An 11244-nucleotide genomic window follows, 5' to 3' on the forward strand; every position below is an offset into this window, starting at 1 on the left:
AAAGAAAAGATCAGACATAACAAAATAGAAACATAGAAGAAATTTTGGATTTTTGAAGGGGCAACAAAACGAGAATTTAGTGCTAATTAGGGTGGTCAAGGATGGAAACAAAAAACAATTGCAAAAGACACCCAAAATAGGGAGTGAATGAATGGAAAGCAAAGCCTTCAATTGTTTTCGCTTCCTCTCTTAATGCTAGTCGACGTCGACACAAGCCGCCGCTGCGCTTTTTCGCCGGGTGTTAGAGGGTTGGTAACGAAACGTCGCTCTCGGCAACTCTAATCTGGGTAGTCTTCATCTCGACGACACTAATTATTAAGTTTAGGGTTTAGAAATCATTATTGGTTTACTCACGGCTTACTAATGTTTCTTGATCATTTCCAGTAAACATGAATTTGAGGTGATGTGCTATATATATAACGTGATTCTAGAGTCTCCATATATTAGTCTAGATCCTAAACCAAACTAGCTGTATTTAAAATGAAATGCATAATGAATAACCATCATAATAGCATCAGCATCCACAGTTTATAGCTGTGCAATAATCATAAATATGCAAGTTGCTAATAAATAGATAAAGAACGTACCATAAAATTTGCTACTAATCCAAAATAAATTGTTCTGTTCCTGCCCAAGATTTAAGAATTGCATCCTTGATTCCAAAGTGTTGTGCATTCAACAGAGCTAACTCTTCATGTTATCAACAATTAAACATAGCAAATGGTAATATGCATATAGTACATAGCGAAATACAGAATAAAATTGATTAAATTAGTCATAACTACATACTAACAAACAATGCATCTTACCCTTCTCTATCTTCTGAATCTACACAATTTCGGATTATACAACAACTAACAGATGAAAATCTAAATAAAGAAAAGAAAGAAGCTCTGCAAGCATGATGCTCAGTCACGACGTAGGACTGTATCGGAGATGCTGCTCATAGAAATCGATCAGCTGTAACCCAAGAAAACCATTAGCTTCTAGTAAAAGGGTCGTAAACACAGTCTGTTAAGCATATTAAGAGATGTGAAATTGTCTAGAAAATAATCAAACTATCTAAACAAGAAAATATTGCTTAAAGATAACATGTTACCATGATTGGATAATTCCTCTTGAGATAATGGTTGTCCACCAATATCTCCGAGCCGTCAGCCCTGTAAAGTTAGCCATATAAGTTTTTAGGTAAAGTAGCATGCCAAGGAATAAAAGTATATGATGAAAGATCAAATTCTAAGATAATGGAGTAGAGTTGAAAAACAGTTGATCAAAATAATTAATGCATTGAAGAAAAAGTTGAAGGAACAGTTATGGAGCAAAATACTACAATTTTGATGCAATAAAAGTTAACAAGAAAAAAATTGATGCCTAACAAGATTTAATCTAAAGTTTCTTCCCCAACCCCTAACGAGAAAATAAAAAGGGCACCTAAGCGTTAAAAGTTTAAAACTGAAATCATGAGACAAGTAATCATTACACTGATGCATGGATTTATGCATCCTGAACTAGCATCAATCTTTGATTTATAAACCGAACCGCAATAACATCTTTATAAAAAACGATTATTTAAAAATAAAATCCTTGAAAACGTGTATAAAAGTGTGGTTTTAGAAAGCACGCAACAAATATAAATACAATATATGAAAGTTAAACAGCATCTGGAGTTGTTAGATGGGTTGCTAACCTTATCGCCAAGAAGCTCACCACAACATCCTGAGTGCTGATTGGAATTGGCGGCAAACAGTTCACTGGCTTTAGGATCTTTACAATCGGGTTGGAAGGTCTGGGCGGATCCACCTTCCTATTACTGGCTACCACCTGTTGAGCCGAGCCATCAGATGTGCCAGCTGGATTCTGCAAACTAAGAGGCTCACCAGAGAGTAAATCTCGGTTAAACCTCTTAACAGAACCAGATTTTCTCTTTCTGGCTCCTCTGCTGCCGCCACCCTGGCTTGATTCCATGCAACCACCATTTGGTTGCCCCTCTCCATGACCATCCCCTAACGAGGGATTAGGATCTTGGAAATGTATGGCGAGCCTGTCGGCATCAGAGCCATTGGCTGTTGATGCTCTAAGCTCGCTAAGCTTAGGATCATAATCGGGCTCTTCATTTGCAGCACCGACTGATCCGGAAGCATTTCCGAGCCTACTCCCATTTGGGGGTGCAGCATTTCTGATAATGCTAGCATCCCCGTTGTTTTCCACTTCGTCAGCGAAAAGCACTGGCTGTGGAAAGGCAGGGATGTCACCATAATTTAGGCCAGTTATTTGAGGAGGAGGAGCTGATGGAGCATGGTTGCTAGTGGATGTTGAAGCCGGAAATCGTCTGAGGCTGTACGGAGTCTCGGATCGCTCCAGCCTCTTCTTAAGCGCAGAATGTTGAACCACATTCTTTCGCTTACGCCTGCGTTGCGGCGCTGAATGCCAGCTGCAAAACCAAATAAATACATAAATATATAAATAAATGAACTCGAAACATCAAAAGGTTAGTTTTTTTTTCATGTGAGCTTATAACCGGCTGCAATCATAACAAACAAACAAACACAGAAGAAAGAACACAACCAGAACATACTTTTCATCCTTATTCACAATCCTAATATAGGGGCCTTAAAAAAGAGAATCCAGATTTTATGGCACAGAAAAAATGAATGTGAAAATAAGAATAAGAAATGCCAGGGGCCATCAGAATTTATTGATTTTGTCCATTACTTAACCATCAACTCAATTCCTTTAGTCTAGTAATCTAATAACATACTTAATCTCATACTTTTAAACATTGATGGATATTCTCATGGTCCTCTATCATTCCTCTATAAGAATACCTTTCCTCGAAAGCCGAGACGATTTCAGAAACACCCTCCAGATTTTCCAGAGGCTCCCATGTGTTGGCTGTCTCAGGCCAATCAAGCCTTCAGCAGTAAACAGAACACAAACAAAAAATTAGACAGAAAAAACAAATAAACAAAAAAGAAAAAGGAAAATAATGCGTTACATTTGATCCAACCCTTCACTATTATCATAATCCAATCATAAAATACAATTTAGAACAAGAGAGCTTCAAAGTAAATAATTAAAAAAGTACTCACCATTTGACCAAGTAGTGAACCTCACCCTGAAAGTTTTAATTCGAATATTACAAAAAAAAAAAAAAACAAAAACAGTTAGACCAATGCAGAAAAAAAAAAAAACTAAACAAACGAAAATTAAGGAAACAAAAATCAAAATTAAATTTAAAAATAAAAGAAAAAGAGGAAGAAAGGTTGAAACTTTGGATTACCTTGCGGACCCTCCTTTTACGAATGGCTTCGACTTCGTAGTAACCCTCAGGAAGGCGAGACGAACCTTCTTCAGCATCATCATCACCATCATCCATTTCTTCATCTTCTTCTTCCAGTCCGGAAACTTCAACACGAAGAAGCTCCTCTCTTCGCTGCTGTTGTTGTTCTGCTTGCCCTACCTGCAACTCCATGTTCTGGTTCTCAGCGAGAGGAACGGGTTGGATACCAGCGCCAACAGTATCAGCACGAGAATCGCCATGAACAAGAGCATTAGCAGCTTCTCCAGCAGCAGGAACAGGAACGGTTAAAGAATCAGCAAGAAGTGGAGGAGAAGCAGAAGGAGCAGCACCGTTGGTGTTGTGTGGTTCGGAGGTTGATGATCTTCTCTTGGCTGCAGGCTTCATTATAGTTGTGAATAAACAGAGAAAGAGATGGATTGAATAGAAAGAAAAGCGAGGGTTTTGGGTTCTTGGTGAAGAGAAAAAAGTGTGGAGTGTTGAGAGAGTTGAGAGTGAGAGGGAGAGGGAGAGTGAGAAATTCTGAGAGAGAAACTGAAAAGGTGCGTGCGTCTGCTTCAATGAGTTGTCTCAATTGCAACGCTTCGGATGAAATGAAATGACTATCTTGCTTTTATTTCTTTTTTTTTATAAATAATTTTAGAGTTTAATTTTACAATAAACCACAAAAAAACATGTACCGCAAACAAAAATGTTTTTAAATTTTATTATTAACAAAAATACACTCAAATAATTTAAAAATATATAAAAATTATTTAATTTTATTTTATTAACGAAAAAATGTGACTGACTCACCTGTTAATATTAGAGTCACATTTGTTACATAAAAAAATTTATTTGTCACATTATTTTTTTTATTAGGTGAGAACTCATATTTTCATAAAAAAAATTAACACTTTAAAAGTTATTAAATAATAATTTAATTAAACTTGTTAAATTATTTAACGATTTTCAATTATTAATACAACTACATGCGAGTTTTTACTTTTCTATTAACATTTCAGTTTACGATTGTGTATTTTTGTCGTATTTTCTACTAATTTAAAAACTTTTTTTATAATAAAATTTAGAAACATTTTTATTATCGACAAAATAATTTGGGTGCATATTTGTGGTGTATCCTTATACAATGATAGTACATAATATTTTTACTCAATACTCTAATTATTTCTATTTTTTTGGACGATTATTTATACGATTAATATAAAAAATAATTGTTTTTATTAATATGATATTATCTGATTATATATGTAAAATTATTTTATACTAACAATATATTAAAATTAAAATTTTATTTATATTTTTCTATTTTAAGTTATTTTATTTTTAGAAATTAATAAAGAAATACTAATACACTCTAAATAAAATAGAGATGGTCAAATCACTTAAAAAATGACATATTATTAGAGATAATAAATAAAATAGAATATTATAAATTTTATTTTATAAAAATTTCTAATCAATAAAAATTATTAGAATCCCTTAATAAGGAGGTTTAAAGTTAAATTGAATCATTATAGTATTTTGAAAATTAATTTCACAAAAATTTTTAGTTGCTTTAAAACAAATAAAATTTTGTTTTATTTTATTCATATATGTAATATATCAACAAATAATATAGATCATTTTTTATTTAAGATTATATCTAAAATAAAAAAATTAATTGTTTTGAATTAAATCCTCTCACTTTTCAAAATTATTGATTTCATAGTATATATAAAATAAATTAAAAAAATCATTAAATCCCCGGTTTTTAGATTTCTGGTTTTCACATTTCACATGGATTTCGTTGCGCATTTTTTAGTTCTGCCATTTACTTAATTACTTCCTTTTTTTTCTTGCATTTATCAAATGTGTTGACTGTTGATGGCTTTTATAATTGAAATTAATTTTAATTGTGAGTAAGGGTAAATAATAATTAAAATAGTATCTAGAAATTTATATTATGTGAAAAAAAAAACCTGATATATAATAAGTTCTTGAAATATTAAAAAATGTGACAAAAATATTAAATTTTTTTCATAAATAACAAACAAACTTTATATTTTTCAAATGATTTACCTATTTAATTTGAATTTTCGTGACAAATTTTGGATAAAATATTTAAAAGGTTCATGCAAAAACAAAATTCAATCACTATATTTTTTATATTTTAAAAATTTTGAAAAATTCATAAAAAGAAGAAATCGCAAAAAAAACAAAAACAAAAACAAAAACAAAAACAAAAACACTAGTCTTAAAATTAATCAAATTTAAAGGATTAAGTTTAAATAGGTTCATAATAAGTGATTCTTCTTTAAGTTTTAATTTAAATATATTTATAGTCTATAAGTTTTTTTCCTTGCCATATATTTATATAAATAATATTCTCTCTATTATAAAACACAAAATTTTTAAACTAAATAATAATTGAATAGCAGAAAATATTTTACAATTATTATTATTATTATTATTATTATTATTATTATTATTATTATTATTATTATTATTATTATTATTATTATTATTATGTACTACTCTCTATTTTTTCTGAAATTATCTATTTGTTTTTAATTATACACAATTATTAAGGCAATTATTAAATTTTATTAACAATAGAATTTCGTTTATAATAATAATAATAATAATAATAATAATAATAATAATAATAATAATAATAATAATAATAATAATATAGATAGACATAAATTTAGTGGATACTTTTCCTTTTATAATAGACAGACGAGAATTTAATCCATCAAAGAGTAGTATTTTACAGGTTTTGTTATCAAATATTTCTTTTATATGTAAATAGTTAAATACTATGCTCTATATTTTAAAGAAAAATGAATTTAAAAAAAAATAGAATTACAATTGAAGAACAGTGATTTTTTTTTACAACATTATAATAAATATACATATACATAAATCTTGAATGGATACTTTTCCTTTTTTGTTACATAGTCAAAATTCTATGCATTAAAGAGTAGTATGTTATACATCTTGGCATTAAATATTTCTTTGAAAAAAAATTAAATTAGTAATCAACAAAATCTAAATATAAATATTTTATGGATACATTTCCTTTTTTGTTAGATAGACGAAATCTAATGCATTGAATATTTTTTTAAGCTTTCTATATAAATAATATTCTCTTCAATCCAAAGAAAAATAAAATAGAAATGAAAAAATAAATTTCTTTAAAATTATTGTATAAATATAAATTGATATAAATAAGATATTTTTCCTTTTCTGATAGATAGAAAATAATCTGATTTACTAAAGAGTAAAGAGTAGTATTTTACACGCAGGTTTGTATTTAATATTTCTTTTCCATATAAATAATATTATTGACATTTCAAAGAAAACTAAATTTGATTACTATATTTTTTTATATTTTAAAAATTTTCAAAAATTCACAAAAAAAAAAAAAACACTTCTCTTAAAAGTCATCAACTTTAAAGGATTAAGTTTGAATAGGTCCATAATAAGTGATTCTTTGTTAAGTTTCAATTTAAATATATTTATAGTCTATAAGTTTTTTGCATTGCCATGTATTTATATAAATAATATTCTCTCCATTATAAAACACAAATTTTTTAAACTAAATTATAATTGAATAGTAGAAAATCTTTTTTTATTATTATTATTATTATTATTATTATTATTATTATTATTATTATTATTATTATTATTATTATTATTATTATGTGCTCTCTATTTTTCTCAAATTATCTAATTATTTTTAATTATACACAGTTATTAAGGCAATTATTAAATTTTATTAACGATAGAATTTCGTTTACAATAATAATAATAATAATAATAATAATAATAATAATAATAATAATATAGATAGATATAAATCTAGCACATACTTTTCTTTTTATAATAGATGATGAAAATTTAATCCATCAAAGAGTAGTATTTTATAGGTTTTGTTATCAAATATTTCTTTTATATATAAATACTATGCTCTATATTTTAAAGAAAAACCAATTAAAAAATCGAATTACAATTGAGAACAATTATTTTTTTTATAATATTAGAGTAAATATACATATATATAAATCTTGAATGGATACATTTCCTTTTTTGTTACATAGTCAAAATTCTATGCATTAAAGAGTAGTATTTTATCCGTTTTGGCATTAAGTATTTCTTTGAAAAAATTAAATTAGTAATCAACAAAATCTAAATATAAATATTGTATGGATACTTTTCCTTTTTTGTTAGATGGACAAAATCTAATGCATTGAATATTTCTTTTTGGCTTTCTATATAAATAATATTCTCTTTATTTCAAAAAAAAATAAAACAGAAATGAAAAAAATAAATTTCTTTAAAATTATTGTATAAATATAGATTGATATAAATCTTGTAGATACTTTTCCTTTTTTAATAAATAAAAAAAAATCTGATTCACTAAAGAGTAAAGAATAGTATTTTACACACAGGTTTCTATTTAATATTTCTTTTCTATATAAATAATATTATTGACATTTTAAAGAAAACAAATTTGGAAAAACTAAATTAGAATTGGACAAGAGAATTTTCATTATAGATAGATATAATATTGTATGGATACTTTTCCTTTTTTTGTTAGATTTGTAAAAATCTAATGCATGGAAGAGTAATATTTTACGGGGCTTTGCTTCTTTTCTTTGTAACTAATTTTCTCTCTATTTCAAAGAAACAATTTTGAAAAAAAAAATAGATTAATTTATTTTCATTGATAGTTTAAAAAGTTACATATGTAAGCTAATAAAATTGTAATAAAATGACCAATAATGCATGACGAGTCGGGGTAGAATATGCTAGATAGGGATCCATGGTTTGACTCATTTTAGGCCTAGTTGGATTTGTTTTATTAAATGGGTTAGTTTTGAATATTTTGTAAAGTATATTAATTAAAAATCAGTATATAAGCTTTAAAAAGTCTATAAAATTCGTTGGGTTGGTCCATTTTAATTTTTAATATAATGTTTGAAGACATACAAATAAGATGGCATATATTTCAAATTTTTATTGATTAGTGATAAATCTTTAAATTAGGACAAATTAATTTTTGACTTCTCAAGTTATATATGAGATACCAAAAAAAAAAAGACATATATTTGAAATTTAAGTTTGGTGATTATAACTTTTGGACAACCTTTGTTTTCTTTTAATCTCTTGGAGCACGAGATGATTTTTTTTTTTTTATTATTTCATATGTTTTGTTGAAATATGGTTTATCGGTGCTATATAATTGTATAAGTTATCAATTTAGTGTTGGTTTTGAGTTAATAATCAAAATCGTCTTCAAAAGATACTTCGATTTTCATTTTAGTTTCTAAAAGATAAAATTAATCAAATTTATCTTTAAATAATTTTTTTTAATCACGTTCGTCTCTCCGTTAATTTCTTAATACTGCTGTTAACCTGGAACGTGAAGTGATAGCACAGCATAGTAAACAATATCGTTTTGCATTCTTCATCCCAAAAACAAGCGTTCTCATTCGTTCTTCTTTTCGCACCTTCAGTTGATAGAGAAACCTCACTGTCGTTGCACAGTGGTCTCGTCACCTCTGCTGTCGTTGGTCGATGCCATCCCTGCACATGATTCTCATTGCTTCATCACTCTCTCAATCGCCTTCTCCTTTTCTCACTCACGTATTGGGGAAGAAGGCTGAACCAGGAGCTGGGTTTCGTGACCCAATCGCCTTCTCCTTTTTCTGTTTTTATCGTGCTCAAACACCATCATTCATCTACTTCCATGGAACAAAAAATAATCTACACTAAAACAATCTTCCCATTCAAAATTCAAATTAATTTCTCTAATAAAAATAATGAAACTAAAAATTACAACAGAACAAAAGCAAAACTACCAACTTTAAATTAGAAACTAACATAGGTTTGCATGTGAGAAAAATCACAATAAATTTCACAATAAATTCCACAAATAAAATTCCAATTGACCAAGAACTCTTTGTCTTCTTGACAACCCAAAATGAAAAGACCCGCATGAACAGCGGGTGAGAAAGCGAGCCACCCATAAAGAGTTGCAATTGATCTGAAGAAAACAAAGCACCCAAAGAAGAAAATGAAACCGAAGAGAAAATACGGCTATAGTAGCTCATATCACAGTAACCACCACTGCCACCATTATTAGAACATACGCCACCGTCACCGCCTCCGGTTACTTGACCCGTACCCATCTTGCAAAAGGGTGCCGGAAGAGCTCCAAATTAAGGATTTTGAACCTCACAAGATCTCACAGCGCCACCGCAATGAACTACCCCAGACACAAGCATTTCACGCTGAAAAAGATAGAAAAAGAAAGAGATTTTTGGAGCGAAACAGAAGGATGGCTGTTATGATAGGTGGTGATGGAGAGAAATGCGGCTTAATACCCCATCTTGGACATCAAACGGCGTCGTTTTAACCTTTGGAGGCAAAAAGAACAAAACTACGTCGTTTTAAAGTGCGTTACGCTGTCAATTAACGCTTAACATCAGCAAATGTTAGCCACGTCATCAACTAAGATGACGGAAGGACGAACTCCATCAACGCGATTATCTTTCGGAGACTAATTTGATTAATTTTATTTTTTGAGGATTAAAATAGAGATGGAGGTATCTTTCAAGGACGATTTTAACTATTAACTCTTTTTTTATTTGAAAGAAAGAGTTCAAAGACCCAAACTTAGTACTATGCCGATTATACTTTCTACTACATGGGTGTTAAATATACATTTAGTATAACTTTAATAGTTTAATTTTAATATATTGATAGTATAAAATAATTTTATTTTTTAATGATCATTTAAGTGGTTAATATAAAAAAATTATTTTTACTATTGTAACATTACATAATTAAATACATATATAAAACTAATTTATACTGATAATATATCAAACTAAATTATAATTTATAAGTAGGGTTAAGAGTATGGGTAATATAACAATGAATTATGAATTCTAAAATACAGGTAATATCAATTTGGAATTTTTTTAAATTTACAGTTTTAAATTATAATTTATGAAACATATTTTTAAATAGGATCTTGAACTTATTGGCTATTGCACTTTTAAATATGTTGAGCTCGAGTGAAAAAAATAATAAATAATGCATAAATTTAAACCACATATTTATAAATATGGGTCAGACTCGTCTGAGTTGAGCCAAACTCGACCCAATTCATTTTCACTCCTACATGATGAGCAATAGCATAAAACTTTGTGTCTTAACTATTTCTTTCGAATTCAATACTCATTGGAAGATGGAAATGGAACTTGCTTATTTGAGAGGGTTTCTATTTTATGCCTATACAGTATATATCTAAAGGATTAATCATTGGACTTTTGATCTGATGGAATCCTGGTGCAAACAAAAAAAAAGGATAAAACTTTTTTAGACCGTTACTTTTGTTAGTTCATAAATGTTTGCATGTGTAAAATTTTTAATTTAATAGTTGGTCGATTCAACCATTTATATTAAGTTGCCATTAATTATTGCATATATAAATCAAGGGTTTAATCAATTTATATGAACTACCAGTGAAAAATAAAATTATATAGATATTTAATAACATATTGTTATATTTATACAGATAAAAAAAGATAGACTCAAAAACACTAATCAATCAACTTTTTGTCTAATGATATGTCCATGTTCATCTATGAAGTTCTTGAGATAGTGGGTAAGTTAAGTATTTTGGCCAATGCGGCAATACAAAATTATATGTTATATGTATATTTAAAAGAAAATATATTTTCAATACATTAAAATCAGATTACCTTATTTAGTTTGATTTGATTCATTTGTTAAACTAAAATTATTTTATACTATTATTTACATGCTATTATAAATTTTTAAGGTGGTGGGTAATTGGAATTAATGCTTTTCTGGACACATAATATAAAATTTAGTATCCATACAGAAAGTCTTAAACTAATTGTATACCAAAAGTCCAAAACAAAATT

At 28.2% G+C, this 11244-nt stretch overlaps 1 protein-coding gene across 1 annotated transcript; it reads right to left on the reverse strand.

Annotated features, from left to right (window-relative positions):
* Nucleotides 1-637: 637 nt before the first annotated feature.
* Nucleotides 638-3902, reverse strand: LOC112776994 (chromo domain-containing protein LHP1). The gene is made up of 6 exons (XM_025821278.3): nt 3281-3902; nt 3090-3115; nt 2826-2912; nt 1688-2431; nt 1100-1160; nt 638-960 (listed from the first exon to the last, which is right to left on the reverse strand). Exons 1-6 carry the CDS (start codon nt 3683-3685, stop codon nt 913-915), a joined length of 1371 nt encoding a protein of 456 aa, XP_025677063.1. The 5' UTR covers nt 3686-3902; the 3' UTR covers nt 638-912.
* Between the last annotated feature and the right edge of the window lie 7342 nt (nt 3903-11244).

The sequence above is a fragment of the Arachis hypogaea genome, chromosome 19 (assembly GCF_003086295.3).
Source record: "Arachis hypogaea cultivar Tifrunner chromosome 19, arahy.Tifrunner.gnm2.J5K5, whole genome shotgun sequence".
In the NCBI taxonomy this organism is placed as follows: Eukaryota; Viridiplantae; Streptophyta; class Magnoliopsida; order Fabales; family Fabaceae; genus Arachis; species Arachis hypogaea.